The sequence below is a fragment of the Eublepharis macularius genome, chromosome 11, assembly GCF_028583425.1.
Source record: "Eublepharis macularius isolate TG4126 chromosome 11, MPM_Emac_v1.0, whole genome shotgun sequence".
Taxonomy (NCBI): Eukaryota; Metazoa; Chordata; class Lepidosauria; order Squamata; family Eublepharidae; genus Eublepharis; species Eublepharis macularius.
This window is the reverse complement of record NC_072800.1, coordinates 82,988,735-83,005,893: the sequence shown is the minus strand read 5'-3', so window position 1 is coordinate 83,005,893 and position 17,159 is coordinate 82,988,735. Positions and strand designations below refer to the sequence as shown.

At 43.5% G+C, this 17,159-nt stretch overlaps 1 protein-coding gene across 2 annotated transcripts in view; it reads right to left on the bottom strand.

The window, feature by feature from the left end:
* Window positions 1-12,280: 12,280 nt before the first annotated feature.
* Window positions 12,281-17,159, bottom strand: part of PAXIP1 (PAX interacting protein 1) — a 31,556-nt gene continuing 26,677 nt past the window's right edge. Inside the window, exons 20-22 of one of the 2 annotated variants that reach the window (XR_008597875.1) lie at window positions 16,004-16,063; window positions 13,980-14,059; window positions 12,281-12,880 (exon numbers count right to left, since the gene is read on the bottom strand). Coding sequence is in view for 1 of the 2 variants with exons in the window: in XM_054992157.1 (XP_054848132.1) it covers window positions 14,043-14,059; window positions 16,004-16,063 (77 nt within the window). In the remaining variant the exon portion in view is untranslated. The other variant, XM_054992157.1, reaches the window with a different exon arrangement.

The window sequence follows — 17,159 nt, the reverse complement described above, 5'->3', positions numbered from 1 at the left end:
GAGGATAAAATAGAGGAGCGGGAAGTGATTTATTTACAAAGATATTGCAAGCCACTGTGAATCCCCATGGAGAAAGGAATGGTATAAATATCCAAGGAAAAGGAACAAGATTTTTCTCAATATTTGCCAAGCCAGTACTGACGGCCAACTTACCTAATGGCCATATGTTCACTCAGATGACAGGTAAATGAAATGGTCACCTGTGTGGCAAACCCGTTCTTCTCCTGGGTGCTCAGACAAAACACCCATAGAAGCTCATTGAGGCTTACGGTGCCATTTAAATACCCCAGACAACAGGTTCTTGGGAGCTTGAAAAACTAGAAAAATATATTTTCTTCTCACTGACACCCTAGAATTGTCTATACACAAGCAAGTGCATGAATGGTTGTTGTGGGTTTTCCGGGCTGTATTGCCGTGGTCTTGGCATTGTAGTTCCTGACATTTCGCCAGCAGCTGTGGCTGGCATCTTCAGAGGTGTAGCACCAAGAGATCTCTGTCTTTTGGTGCTACACCTCTGAAGATGCCAGCCACAGCTGCTGGCGAAACGTCAGGAACTACAATGCCAAGACCACGGCAATACAGCCCGGAAAACCCACAACAACCATCGTTCTCCGGCCGTGAAAGCCTTCGACAATACAAGTGCATGAATAACTGAAGCGCTGGCACTGCAGAGAAGAGCAGGTTGTGGGATTTCTCTGTGTGAGACACAGAAGGACTTCCCATCGTGGTGATGTTGGGCAATTTGCAACATATCTAGCAAAACACTCAGTGGTTCCCTCTGCCTGACTGAGAGAAAAGGGGAGGGGAAAGAGGGGAAACCACTGAGATAAAAGGGGAGGGGAGGGGAAATCACCTCCCACACGCATCTCTCTGCACTTGAGGGGGAAATGGAACATGCAATAAATCTGAACGTTTTAAAAACTGTCACATAAAAATAATCAAAAATTAAAGGCGCTAGTACATTTTTCTTCTGCTATTTTATTCTGCACCATTCCATAAGATAGTGCAACATAGGAACGATCCAGCTGACCAATGGGAAAGTGAAAACTTTTCATATTTATATTAATAATTACATTTAGTACGTTTATTTTATTATCTTCATATTCAATTTTGTTAGAAAGCTGGGAAACTGCCTCAGGAAATAGGTTTGAAATTAGCCCCTCAAGATTATTTTGATTAGGTGGACGACAAACTTAAAACAACAACAACACACACACACAAGTGGATACTGTGTATCCAAATAGTTTATTTGAAACTAGTTTATTTGAAACTATTTTTTTCCTAGCTCTGAGGTCCCTGGGAAGAAACAAACTAGAAATTTCACAGACACACTATTTAAATAAACCTCTTGACTGAGATTTGTATGAAAAGAGTGACAAGTGGAATTTTAATCTGGCTGCTCCCAACGATGCCTGATAAAGACATCCTAATTCTTCATTTTTGTATTGTGGTTTCTTATTGCAGTAACTGCCAAGAAGAAGGATTACAGAAACAGGACGGAAACACTAGTACCCCCGTCGCAGTTACTCTTTCAACATCTTCATTGGATTGATGTGTTATTGGCATTTTTGCATCTTTAAAAATTTTCCAAAAAATCCTGTAAATTACTTTGAAATTCTTGTACTCGAGGCACTGTCACTTTACATTTATTGCATTTGTACTAGTTATATAAGCACTTTGCACTTTTATGCGGATTGATACCAGTATGTGAACTCATGATTGTCATATTGGTGACTTTTTATAAAGCCTCTGAGTTTTTGTCTGGCAGTCTATACGTATGTTTAAATGTATTATGAAAATTTGAAATTGTTCTTACTCAATTTTCTTTAATTCCATTCTTTTCTTCCCAATTCTTGTGGTCTAGTTAGTTTTTCACAGTGCTCAGCTTTTTTGTGTGTGGCATCCCAGAATATCTGTCGTTCCTATATATCCCATTCCTATACTCAGGGCCACATAATCCCACGAAGGAGCCTGACGCTTGGGCATGTTATTAAAGGGGAAATTTAAATTAACTATTTTGGAATATAATTACTGGTGGCAGCAATCTACACAGAGGGTGTCAGCAGAAGGTTAAAGGATAAATCGAACTGAAAAATAAAGAGTGTAACCAAGCTGCATCTAGATTTTGTTAGCCTTTGAAATGTGACAGAATCACCACTTTTGTTATTTAAAAATAAACCTGAAATGTTGAAACATCACATTCAGGTTTAGAATTTAGCTGGAACTTTTATGTTGGCTACTATGTACAAAACACGGCACGGCTGTTGCACATTGCTCTTCAGTACTGTCAGACCACATGAACCATTAACCGTCGTTTACATACTAAATCTTACAGTGCAGCACATTTAATACCAAGGAGATTGGATTGCCAAGAAAATCCAGGGTTGCTGCACAGAGGCAGGCAATTACAAACCATCTCTGCCCTGAAAACTCCTTGAGGGTTAACTGTAAGTTGGCCTGCAACTTAATGGCGCAGACACACAGTCAATGTCAGCCTTCACATGCTAATATATATGACAGCAAACATTTTAGCAAGACATCAACATGACACAAGATGGCAGCAAAGGACAACATTGTGTGTGACCGTTGCTTCTAGGGAGAATAGTTTCTAGATCACGATCAATCTTTGGGTGAGGTTATAAACTCCTTTAGTCTTACACTGGGCAACATTCAAGACAAAAACCAAACAGTGGGTGCTGAGTGGTTGTTTGGGGCCTTCCTGCTCAGATCTGACTGGGCTACCGTCTGCTGCATGCTCATTCAACATACTTAGGGTTGAGGTTGCAGGAAATACTGGGTAGTGCCCCCCCCCCTCGTTCCTCACTTGCGTAGATTCTTTGCAGTTCACCTGAAACTGGTTGTAAGAAAGCCGAGCCTCATCTTTCTTGGATCTTTAACTACTGGCTGGCTGTGGCTGATTGGGAGGCAGCAAAGAGATGCCTGAGCTCTTCTGCTCACTTTGGTCCACAACCTTTTATTTATTTATGTCATTTATAGTCCGCCTTTCTCACTGAGACTCAAGGCGGATTACACAGTATGAGGTTAATACAGTCAGTATCAAGTAAGTACATTGCAATACAATACCATAAGGTAAACATACACAAGTTTAAAGACATAGCATTAGCAAGGATCCAAGACATAGCAGAAAATACTGGAGCAAAACACAATCAATTCTAGGACTAACATTAGACAGCATGGAGCAATGGTTGTACATAGGAGTACATATTTAAAGCAGCAGATAATATATGAGGCAAAAATGGTGATGAAGTCTATGATCCCAAACTTGTTAGTGAAGCACCTGAGACCCCATCCCTACAATGCAGCCCTCCCATTTGAGTAAAAAGCCTTTTTGAATAGTTCGGTTTTGCATCGTTTACGGAAAGCCATATTCCTTCATCCCGTACTTGTTTCCTTGTAAAAGAATTCTCTGTCCCATCTGGAGAGGACAGCAACTAGCAACTATCATCCAGTTTTTTCCATACCTCTAAGCATTCTTATAAAGGGAACAGGGATGTAAGTAAATTGTTCCGAATTAGGGTGGGCAGGGGAAGGGTAGTGCTTGTGAAAAAACTAGGCAGTTCTTTTTCCTACTCACATTGCAAATGGTTTATTGGATGTATGATAGTGATCTCTGTGGCACAGTTTTATGATTTTGCAGTCTACCTTGAGTCTCAACAAGAAAGTGAGTGTGATGAGATGGATTAATAATGTGACTATTTGGAAGCTTCAGGTGTAACAACTCATGGCATCTTTGGGTCACATTCCAGAGGCTGCCTCGAGTGCTTCTGTCATGGGTCAACTCACAATTGCATCCTGACTTATGCTGTCACATCAATAACATCATAGTCATTTTGCAGACAGAGAAGAACAATGATGGCAAGGAAAGAATTTCATGCAAATGACCATACGAAAACGGAATATTTATCACCATAATTTGCATGCTCTTTTGCCCAGGGCTCACTTACAGGTGTCTTGAGGGAGGATAGCCCAGATCTTACAGAGGTCAGGCTGCAACTGGATGGGGACTCAAACTGGGGCAGTTGGCAGTTTTCGGAATTCACCTCAACTCATATATGAGGCCAGCCAGAAAAGATGCATAAATTATTAGTGAACTTGAAAAGCAGCGTCCTGCACTTCAATATCTGGAATTAATACGTTGATGAATTGAATGCTTCACATTAGGAAACAATGTTGTCTAATAGATTGGTCCAACAAGGAGAGATGCACAGACCTTCTTCAACTCTGTACTGGATCCTTGCTAATGCCATGTCTTTGTAAACTTGTCTTTGTTTACCCTCTGTCATTGTTTATGGAAACATCCTTGACACTGTACGAAATGTCCTTGATACGGATTGTGCTAAATCTTGCACTATGTAATCTATGTAATCTGCCTTGAGTCTCAGAAAGGTGGATTATACATGACATAAATAAAATATTGCACCCAGAATCATTACTGGACCAAATTATTGCAGCAGAAAAAACCTCCCAAGCTCCCATCCTCATTTAGCACCTAAGACAGATCTCTACCTTGAGGTGGCAGATCTGGCCACACGGACCCATGCCACCGATGGTGCGCTGTCAGCTTCTGGACCAGGCAGTTCTGTACCCACTTTATTTTTGTCTCTACTCCTGGCAACCCCCATATCCTCACCCTTTCCTACTTCCTTCCTTCCCACTTGCCAACTTTTTTCCTGCGAATTTCATATTTATTAACTTCATTTATACCCTACCTTTCTCCCTCTGAGTCGGAGGACATCCTGGGTGTTTCCCACCGTCCAATCGGGGAGGCAGGAAAGTTGATCTTTCTTCCTCTTCCTGTGGATGTATGTGGGAACACCCCCTTTGCCTTCAGTTCCTTTCCTGCCTCAGGGGAGAGCAGTTCACCTTAGGCTAGCTCTTCACTGCCTTCCTAATTAAATCTATCTGCTATAATCTTCCCTTCCTATTTCTTCCTATTTCTTCCTCTTTCTTTCTTTCACCTTAATTTCCTATCTTCCACTGCTTTCTTCTCCTATACCTTCCTGTTTGGAACGTGTCAAGGAGAAGATTGAAGACTGAGAATGGCCTTGGCGGCCTCATCGGATTCCGAAGAGAGTTTTTTGGAGAGGGCGAGCCATCCCCCAGGAGCTGTCTTACCGATGGCGGGGATGTGCTCAGCCGGCGCCGGCTCTCCTTGCGAGGCTGAGCGGCTCCCCGGCGAGAAGATTCCTTTGGGAGAAGATCAGCCCTCTAAGAAAAGGCCTCGTCTCCAGCAGAGGGAGCCCCAGAGCTCGAGAAGTCTGAATCAAGAGGCCTTTAGCTGCAGCAACGGAGGGAGCTTCGTTTTGGCGGCAAACAACAGCACGGCTAGCGTTTTCCCGCCAAGGCCAAATGACGCGCTTCCCAACCTCCCGGCGGGAGAAATGGGACTTAATCAGGATCCAAACGTTCAGGAGAATCAAGTAAGTGCCGCTTACCTTACTATGCCCCCAGAAGTGATGGGCTTTTCTGCGACAGACCATGAGGGAGGAGATCCTGGCTCTTCATAAGTCTAAGCAGCTTCAACCCTCTCAACCTTCCTGCCCTAAGGGACATCGGGATGCCCAGGAGAGTTCTGCCATGCCTTGGCCCACCAAGGCAGCAAGAAAATCCAATGCTTACCCCAGGGGGGTTGGTAGAGACTGGCCTGCAGAGGCTCCCTCCCCCAGTGAAGATTCAGATGGTGGGGACTTCCTCTCTGAGGAAGATCAGGAGGAAGAATCCTCTAGCCATGAACACTCTAACAGACTGTTCCAGGCTGATGATTATCAATATCTCTTAGCTAAAACCCTTTCTGCTCTTGAGCTTCAGGAAACATCGAAGGGGGAGGAAGAGTCATCTACTGGGGACCCTAAGTCCAGACCTAAGGGGAATAAAGAGTTTTTCCCTAGATCAGAAGAGAAATCTAAGGTTTTTCCCTTTCCTGAATACTATGAAAAACAATTGATGGCTGAGTGGGCCACTCCAGCCTCTTGCAAGCATTTCTCTAATAATGTTAAAAAGTTATATTCTCTTCCCAAATTTGCCACTGAGCTCTTGCAGGTTCCCGCCGTGGATGCGCCAGTGATAGCCCTGCAGTCCCATGGGCTTCTGTCTGAGGACGGCCAAGGGGCTATTAAGGACAGTCTGGACAAAAAGGGAGACATAGCCCTGAAGAGAACGCATGAAGCCCTCGCTATAGCAATTAAAGCTTCAGCCATCGCATCGACAGTCTCCCGTGCCTCGGTGGTCTGGGCCAGACGTCTTATAGAGTTATTGCCCGACAACAACAAATGTCTCTTGGAAGGGGCAAATAGGATGCTAAAAGCAAGTACCTTCACGGCCGACGCCACACTAGACGCGATGTCCTTCTGTGCCAGGGCCATGTCATCTACTACGGTCACCAGACGCATGTTGTGGCTTAGAGCCTGGCAAGCAGATATTCAATCTAAAGTCATATTGTCATCTTACCCGTTCCAAGGTAGAAAGCTGTTTGGTGAACAACTGGACAAGATACTAGTAGAGACGAAAGACAAGAAGAAAGCTCTACCTCGATCGCTTAGAGGGAACGAAAGACGCACATTTCGCTTCCAGCCCTTCAGGACAAACCACACCTTGCCCAGACAGCGACAGGAGAACAAGAGAAACTGGTCTTTCCCGAGATCACAGTCACGAAGAGGTAACTTCTCGTCCAGACCTCACAAGTCCATGGGAGCCCGTGGCTTCAGGCCTGACGCAGAGGACAAGGGTCAGAAGCCCTGACTCGAGGGAAGCCCCGGTAGGAGGGAGACTACTTCTGTTTCGTCAGAGCTGGGCGGATTCCCAGGCGGACGCCTGGGCCATGGAAGTAGTATCGTTTGGCTACTCAATAGAATTCTTCTCTCTCCCACCGGAGCGTTTTCTATCATCCCCACTCAAGAAAGACCCAACCAGAAGTGCTATTACCATCAAGGCCGTGCGTCATCTGTTGGATATCAGAGCCGTGGAACCGGTTCCTCAGCACGAGAAGGGCACAGGAGTGTACTCCATCTTCTTCACCGTGCCCAAAAGGAACGGGGACTGGAGATCCATCCTGGATCTGAAGTTTGTCAACCGCTTCATAAAACTGAGACACTTCAGGATGGAGACCCTGCGCTCCATCGCGGAGGCCCTGCGCCAGGGAGAGTACTTGACATCAGTGGACCTGACGGAAGCCTATCTCCACGTGCCAGTGGCCCCTCCTCATCGACGTTTTCTAAGATTCTGTGTCAACGGCAAGCACTTCCAGTTTCGTGCCATGCCTTTCGGCCTTGCCACTGCTCCAAGGGTATTCACGAAACTGTTGGTCGTCCCGGTTGTCAAACTACGGGAGATGGGTCTGCACCTACATCCATACCTCGACGACATTTTGATACGGTCAAGTTCTCAGGAAGCGTCGATCGAGGATACAGACTTAGTAATACAGGTGCTGGAGCAGCATGGCTTCCTGATCAACAGAACCAAATGCTCATTGCAACCATCGCAAGTCCTGGAACACCTGGGACTGTTAGTCAACACGCGATTATGTTCCTTCTTCCTTCCAGAAGAAAAGATCAAGAAGACCAAACAGAGGACAGCCGTCATCATCAAACAACGCAAGTCCTGTATCATGGAACTGACAAAATTGCTGGGCCTCCTCGTAGCCAATTCAGAAGCTATTTTCTGGGGACGTTTTCACACTCGATCTCTTCAAGCTCTTCTACGACCTTATCAGCACCACATTGCTCAAAAGAGATCTATCAGAATACAAGTTCCTCTATCAGTCAAAAGCAGCCTTCGTTGGTGGACCATCGACTCCAACCTCCGACAAGGCAAGGGATTCCTGACTCCACAGCCCATCCAGGTGTTCACGGATGCGAGCCTCTCGGGTTGGGGAGCATCGATGGACGGACGAATCGGACAGGGTCGATGGTCTCCGATCGAACAAAAGTTACCGATCAATGTGCTGGAACTGAGAGCGATCTATCTAGCTCTCATTCAGTTCCAGGATCAACTAGACTCACAGCACGTTCTCATCCGCACGGACAATGTAGCGGCGAAAGCCTATATCAACAGGCAAGGAGGGTCCAGGTCATCACGTCTTCAGAAGGAGGCACACAAGATCATCAGCTGGGCGGAGGACAACCTTCTTTCGCTACAAGCAGAACACATCAAGGGAGTACTCAATGTGGAAGCAGACTGGCTGAGCCGGGAGTCTCTTCACCCAGGGGAATGGTCTCTCAACAGGGAGACCTTCAACCTCCTCACAGAACACTTCGGCACTCCAATGGTGGATCTGTTCGCCTCTCCACGGAATCACCAAGTACGGAGGTTCTTCACCAGATACTTCCACCCAGCAGCAGAGGGCACGGACGCCATGACATCGCTGTGGCCCAGAGGCCTGCTGTACGCCTTCCCTCCGCTTCCAGTGCTGCCCAGACTACTGAGACGAATCCAGGACCAGGCAGCAACACTGATTCTCGTAGCCCCATACTGGCCCAGAAGGCCTTGGTTCTCGACTCTGCTATCGCTGTCGACCCATTCCCCCATTCCACCTGCCAATACGCCAGGATCTACTGCTTCAGGGACCGTTCTGGCATCCTCACCCGGAGTGGTGGTCTTTGACCGGCTGGAGATTGAGCGGAGATCGCTACTTCAAGTAGGTTATCCGACAAAGGTCACGGACACCATGCTAGCTTCAAGGAAAAGATCTATGAATAGGATCTACAATTCAACGTGGAAAGCCTTTGTTCGCTGGAGCAAACGTAAGAAAATAGACCCAATGTCCCCAACAATTCGAGACATCCTGGGTTTCCTACAAGAGGGGTTAGACAGAGGCCTGAAACCTCCTACCTTGAAGAAGCAAATGGCGGCTATCGGCTCAATAATTCCTAGAATAGGAACATCTTCATTGTCTACACATCCTCATATTAAAAGGTTTCTGCGGGGAGCCTCCCTATTGTAACCCTCGGTAGTGCATCGCTTCCCGACCTGGAGGCTACATATTGTGCTCAAGGCTCTCACTAAATCTCCTTTTGAGCCCTTGCGTGACATCTCTCTCAGATGGCTAAAATTAAAGACAATATTCTTAGTCGCGATTACATCAGCACGTCGGATATCTGAGCTGAGTGCACTGTCCATCAGGTCAGATCTATGCATTTTTCACAAAGAGAAGGTGGTGCTCCGGATGGATCCTTCCTTCCTCCCCAAAGCCTATTCGACTTTTCATCGAGCACAGGAGATTGTCCTTCCATCGTTCTGTCCGGACCCTAAGCATCCCAGAGAACGAGACTGGCACACCCTTGACGTGCGCAGGGCGCTCAAGGCATATATTATCAGGACGGAAGCATTTCGCCAAACAGTCGCTGTTCGTCAATATTTCCACTCCTAAGTTAGGACAGAGGATGTCTTCTTCTTCCATTGCCTATAGTATCAAGACCTGCATCAGCGAGGCATACAAGGCTCTCAGGTTGGAAGTTCCAGCTGGCATCACGGCGCATTCTACTAGGAGCGCAGCTACGAACGCGGCCTTCAGGAGGAATGCCTCCATAGAAGAGGTCTGCAAAGCGGCTACGTGGTCCTCAGTGTCAACGTTCGTCAAACATTACCAATTACATACGTACTCGTCGGCGGACGCAGCATTTGGTAGAAGAGTTCTGCAACACGTCGTAGAGGACGAAGAACATCTCCCACCCGAATCATGAAGGGACTGCTCTGGGAGCACCCAGGATGTCCTCCGACTCAGAGGGAGAACGGCCCCTTGGATACTCACCGTGAAGGGTCCTTCTCCTCTGAGGTAAGGACATCCTGCCCTCCCGAGCTCTTCGTCCTCTGTCTGAGTGTTTACTAATATGATCATTCTCATTCTCTTCTACCTCTGCACTAATTAATTAACGGCTACAGTTTGTCTGTTTCTCTACCTTGTCTAGTAATGTAAAGTGATGACAGGGTTCATAGTTAGTAACAGTTGACACTGTTCTTTACTTACAAGTTCTTATCGTTTCAGTATTAAAGTTAGTAGAGTTATTTGCTGTATGGACTGCTGTGGGGAGACCTCCGGAACTGAAGGCAAAGGGGGTGTTCCCACATACATCCACAGGAAGAGGAAGAAAGATCAACTTTCCTGCCTCCCCGATTGGACGGTGGGAAACACCCAGGATGTCCTCCTTACCTCAGAGGAGAAGGACCCTTCACGGTGAGTATCCAAGGGGCCGTTCTCCACAATGGAGTCTCAAAGCAGCTTACATCATTCTTCTCCACTTGGTCCTCACAAGCTTGCGAGGCAGGCTAGGCTGAAAGTGTGTTGCTGGGCCAAGGTTACCCGGAGAGCTTTCCTGACTGAGGGCCAAGCTACAAGTGAGGAATGCCACAGGTTGGACACTTGTCAGCTTCCCTCAAGTTTTGATGGGAATTGTCGGCATCCTGGTCTTGCAGCTTGGCTCTCCGACTGCTGTCCAATGGACTTTTCAACTGTCACTTGTCCAACATTCTGCCAAGCTGCCTACATTTCCCATCAAAACTTGAGGGAAGCTGACAAGTGTCCAACCTGTGTCATTCATCACTTGTAGCTTGGCCCTTTGAGGAAGTCTCTCAGATCCCAGGCTGAAATGCTAACCACTGCAACTACGCTGGCTTTCATGGGATGGCTGCTGTTGAACAGTAGCAAACCACCAGTCCTGGGTAAGTCGTGGAAATCTGCTGGTAGCAAGTTATTTGGTGGCTGCTACCAAACCTGGTCACAATGAGTATTCCCTCAAAGGCCAAAACAGCCTTGGAAAAGGCTGAGCCCTCTTGCCTTGCCTTAACAAGACTTGGAGTGGCAATATTGTTATGGTTGCCTAGCAAACCCAATGACTACTGACCGCTAAAAGAGCATTCATTTGGCACTGCTTCCATTATTTGGGTTTTTTAATCCCCCAATGTATTTAAGATTTCAGATTTTTCTGCAAACTGGGGGCTTCTTTCAGATTTGTAGAAAGATCTGTCTTGTCTTGTTGTTCATGGATCTCTGAATTGAAGTAGCCACAGATTTGGTCGTGTCGAAATTCAGATATATTGGTGATAAGATTGCAGTCTACTGCAAGGTTTATTCTCTTATCTCCTTGCTTTTACTACATCATCTCCTACTTTTGTAGTTCATTTTCTGCATTATGGTATGTCATGCCTTGGTAGGTTTTTGTTTGTATTGTTTTCTAATTCTGCAATTGTCATTCTATTGCATTGTTTATTGGATGTCTTATACTGTCTGACTGAATTGTGTTCTTGTAATCCATATTGAGTCTCAGTAAGGCAGGCTATAAATGAAATAAAGGCAATGATATGGCACAAAATGAGGCACAGGATTACATAATTTACTTAAACTATCTTCCAAAGGGGGTTGCAAGCATGCACTGCCAGTCACGCCATTTGAATCCTATCCTCTTGATTCATTCTGGTAAGCAGTTCAAATGCAAGCAACAGTGTGGAATGGACAGGAAAAGGTGGCAGGCAGGCAAACTTGCATCAAATCACAAAAGAAAAACAGGCAGATGTGAGCTTATGATACAGTTATATCAGATTCTAGCGCTGTATTTCTCCTGGAACTAGAGGTACTGACATTGGAAGTAACTATGTCATCAAGTATTACCAACGTAACATATTAATGAAACAACAGTTACAGTACAAAGGTAATGTAAGAATTAACCTGCACCTGAGACACAGAGCTGTTGAAGTATGAACTGGAGATTTCACAGAAATAGCAAAACTGATGTGTAAGAACTGAATGAGGATCAGCACAGATAAGGCACCATCAATGTACAAGAAGATAATCAGGTGGAACTGTCTTTAATTCTGAATTATGCCATCTCCATTTAGATTTAAGCTACTTTCTATTTTCTCTCACATTGTAACAGGGAAAGGTTATGTGGGGGTGGGGTAAATTAGGGCTGATTCAATTTTCAGTGGCTCCTAAATTCTACGTGACTAAATAGCATAGTTCAGAGGAGGGGGGGGAACCCTTACCCATATATGGTGGTCCCATGAGCAAGATTATCACTGCCAAATAGCAGTACCAAGAGTTCCCCCTCTATTTTCTCAAACGTGTTAATATTCACTCCTACTGAGAAACAGAAGTGCAGAGGGCTCACAGACACATTATACATTCCCCTCCCACCCACCTTGTTCCCTGCCTGGCTCCTGCATGTATTCCACCCATCAATGATGACTTTGGGTCCACTGAGATGCTCATCTTTAACTCCTGTGTCCAGAACCATGAATGAAGACATGGTTAGAAGTTGTGCTCAAAATTCTTTATAAAAACGAACATACAAAAGTACATCAAATGCAACAATTACACAACAAAAAGTGGAAGGTGCTCCTATCAGCAAGAAGTGAGGTAAGATACGAGAGTTCAACTGAAGAGCTAGTGGCTACTTATCACTGAGAACCACATGAGAAAAGTCATGTGTTTAAAGAGTGCAGGTGTTTGCATATCCTTCTCCTATAATTAATGTAAATCTACACAATGGTGGGCCTGCTGTACTTGTATGCCAGTGATGCAATTTTCCAGTACAAACATGGAAACATCTCCAAGAATTATAGAGGAGATTAAAGGTTAAGAGGCAAAAGTGTTTCTTTAGAACATATGCAACACAAAAGAAATATATATTGTCATCAGCATCTTCAAAGGGTACAATTCCGACACAAAAGATTGATTAGCTTCATCTGTGAGTTCAGTATCTTCAAAAGTGCATCAGAACCGATTGGTAAGTAGCATTCTGTATCATTCCGGTCATGTTTAAACATTACACCAGACGACTTTATACCTGAAGCTTCTTCATATGAATCATTTGCCATATTTGGCTCTTCATTTGCAGAAAAAAAGCCCCTGCACGCACACCTAGGCATGCTGATGGAGACAAATGAGAAGTACTTTAGCCTATAAAAAAAATCACCAAGATTCCCAAGCCAGGGCCAATGCTAAATTGTCAGAACCTACATAAAGATGTTTAAGTGAGATCTGCTTCAATTAAGTAATAATCAGGGAAGAGAATTAGAAGAAATTTGTCTTAAGCTAGCTGCACAAAAACAAACACTATGTAAAACAAACAAGTGAAAACAGAGTGACAGGAGCAATCCTAAACAGATCTACTCTGAAGAAAACTCCAGCAAGTCCAATAGGTCTTACTCCCCAATAAATATGCAAAATTTGTTACTTGCAAAGCAGCAGCTTGGGATCCATGTCATTCAACCTTGTTGAAATAGGATAGTTTATACTTTGGAATCAGTTTCTAATCACATATATTCAATTAAATATATAACAGCATTCACTTTGGATGAAATGAATACATCTGAACTCCTTTTTGCATATTTATTTCAGTAGAACTGTAAGAAAACTAATCGGAACAGAGTAGTAAGTTCAAGCTAATTTCAGTAGAAACACACAATATTACCAACAAATTCTGCTTAAAATATTTTTTTAATATTAAAACACAATTGGGAAAACAGAAGAATATCTTACAACATTTGGATGAGTGCTCAGAGTAATTTACCCTTACCAGAGAGTGCCACAATTGCACCATATTAAAAAAACTACTAAATTTTAAAGAAAGCCATTAGAAGGTCATATTAAAAACTGGGATAACATCAATATAAAAGAAATTGAGCATAATAAAATAAAATACAAAATATTTACTTCCATAATTTAAAAACACCACAAGCCCTTCTCTCTTTACATTCCAACTTAGAGATTTTGATTAATTTTCACCATTTGTTAAAAATTGTCTCTAAAGGGTCAGAAAAACTAATTTGTAATATAAAAAGTAATGTCTTTCTTTGTAGCTTGTAGTACAGTACAAAAACATAGTTAATTATGTTTTGTTAATAAAACGTTGCACATCCTAAACAGATGCAGTTAACGTTTGCTTTCCTGTCTTGAACTGCTCATCACCCATCAGCAAAGCAAGTGGAAAACAAAAAATGGAGAAAGGACTGCTTAATTGACCCACAGGCTGGAAAAGCTTGAACAAAGATTTCAAGAAGTTCGATGCTATAAGGCATTTTACTTCCAGTCAGGTGAACTTATATGTAGGCTTGGCTAAGGAAAAATTGGAATTGGAATACAAACTGCTAAAATCACTCCTTTATATAAAGCATTCTGATAGACAGATCTAGATCTACACACACACACACAAAGCATAACGCACAAGAAATTAGATGTCCATTTCTATCAATACAGTTTGTGGTTTTCTAGTGCAACTGCTGTAGCACAGTAGTTAAGTGGTTTGACTGTGAATCAGCACTCTACTGGTTCGAATCCCACTGCTGCCATGAGCTCAGTAGGGGGCCTTGGGTAAGCCACTCCTCTCAGCCCCAGCTCCCCAGCTGCATTATGGGGATAATAACAACACTAACTTGTTCACCGCCCTGGGTGAGGCACTAATCTGTCTAGAAGAGTGATATATAAGTGCTGTTATTATTATTATTCACATGCTACATTTTGAGCTGCATTTTACTAATCAGATTGTCTTTCAAATCATGGTGGATGAAGTCTGGTACTATAAAGATGAAGTATCATCAATGCTCATTTTTAATGGAAAAACCCAATACAAATATTTAGATTCAGCATATTGTCCATCTTTTGCAGTAAACCATTATGTAGAAGATACTCAAAAGGCAGCAATGTTCTTCACAGCAAAAGATTTAAAGGTTTGCCCTGAACTCAAGGGGAATCTCTAATCACAACTGATATGCTAAGAAACCAGTAAATGTACTTTTCACAAATACAGATAAGAACTGGCACCTGTAGTTGTGTAACCTTTCGCAAACGAAGAGGAGTTAAACAGAGAGGACAGATGATGCTAGCTTGCTTGACGTCTAATTTTTAAAACAGCTACATAATGCTGCTGAGAAAGGTCATGTAGAGATTTGGACCAAGTTGCCATGAACATGTGGATGATATTCAGCTCCATCTTCCAGTAGGTCCCAGGGAGGCTATGGAAACTGTGAACAGGTGCCTGGAGCCACTCTGGATGGATGAGCGCTAACAAGCTGAAACTTAATCTCAACAAAATGGAGGTGCTATTGGTGGTGATGTGAGGGGGGAGGTTTGACTCAGAAATTAGGATATCTTCTGTTCTGGATGGGGTTGCACCCCCCATCCCAAAGAATCAGATTTGTAGCTTGGGGGTGCTGTTGGACCTGGATAAACAGGTGGCATCAGTGGCCACGGATGACCTTCACCAGTTTAGATTAGTGAGCTAGCTGCAGCCCTTCCTGGTCTGCAAAGGTCCTGCCACTGTGGTGCATGCCCTGGTAACAACTGCAAAGCACTCTATGTGAGGCTGCCCTTGAAAAGCACCCAGAAGCTATTGCAGGTACAGAATGCTGTAGCCAGAAGGACGACTAGAGTGGATCATAGGGATCATATAATTCCACCTAGTGTTCCATCTTCACTATTTCCAAGTTACTTCTGGGTTCAATTCAAGGTATATTGACCTTTAAAGGCTTGGGGCCAGCATACCTTAAGGATCTTCTATATGAACCTAGCTGTCATCTTTAGAGGCCTTACTTTGAGTGCCCCCACCATCTAAGGCAATCCAAGAAAGGGCCTTATCACTTGTGGTGTGCTGAAACTTTGGAACACCCTCCCCAGGCAGATTACTCTATCTTCCTCTATTGTTACCTTCCACCAGTGGGTGAAGGCTTTTTTGGTTTCAGAGTACACCTAGTAACACTTGTTGGCTTTCCTCCCAGGTTGTGTTGTATGTATTTGTATGACTATCCGTTTTTATTAAATTAAATATTTTATATATACTTTATTTTAAATGCTGTTTTAATGTTCATTGCCTTGAATACCTATTTGGGTGGAATGGCGGCACAGAAATATTTTAGATAAATAAATTAAAAACCTTAAGTTTTTCAAGCTAGCCCATTCTGTGAATTTTGACAATAAGAACAAAATCAGTTTAAAGGTGTTTGGAAGATTTACAGAGCTCACTTTAATACTTTAGCTAGCACAAGAAAGGATATGATTCATAATCCAGCGTTTGAGTAAGAACACCAGTCAGAATAAACTCTGCATTGTGGACATCTGCAGAAATTTAAAAAAAAAAACAATATATAAGGGTGATATATAAATCAAGCACATCAAGATATACGTTTTGCTTGGAGAGCCCCACGTTGAATGTCCTGCATCTACTTATGAAGAGTCAAGACCTCAGAGGTTTATCTTCATTATCTGAAACTGTACAACTGAGAGGACTTGAACCTTAAGTTGCCGGGTCAAAGTAAAAATCACGGTGAGATGGCCACTGTTCAACACAGGCAGAGTATGTGGGTGCATCTCTCGCTATCAAAGATAAGGAATTCTCCATTAATGAGGGTGCAACATTGTGATGTAAGCCTCCACATAAAGTGACTCTTGGCAGCTGGGTCCCAATTACAGATCAGAACAAGCCGTGTCAAGCTGATGATGAACTGTGGCTGGTGAGCTGGACAAACCATGAAAGTGGCCAGTTATAAACTGGAGTTATTCCAAATCTAACTTGGGGTCCTGCCATTTAACATCTTCAGTGTTAAGTGATAAATATACACTGCTGTTCTGGGATTCTGTTGAATAATTCAAATAGTGAACGTTCACAATTCTCAACCTCTCTCTCAACCTACTGTTTCAATATTGGGCTGCATGATCAAGTGGGGGGAGGGGACACATGCATGGAATTTTTCACATCTTGTGACAGTGTCTACCAGAAGATTTGCTGAACTGTGTGTAAACATGTATTATGGGAAATGCTTGCAACTTGTTGAATGTATTCTATTACTGTAAGATGGGTAGCCATGTTAGTCTGTAGCAGTAAAAAAAGCTCTTTTCTACTTCTATTACTGTAGCTGTTGATAAGATTTTAGGAAAGTGATTAGAAGTGTAAGAATTGTGTCATAAGTTTGTTTTGTTTCTTCTGTAAGATTCTGATATGTTCATATTTTAACACATTGTTGAAGTCAGTCAATCATAAAATCTAGTTAAGCTACCCAAAATATCTCTAGCTCAGCCTACAAACAGAACACTTCAAGTTTGTCTTAACATTTCTTTTTGATATTTATACTTCTGGCCTGATACATGATGGAAAATGAAGATTTGCTGAAGGTGCTGAGTTGGTTTTGAAATTAGCAGTACACAAGATGGGGGC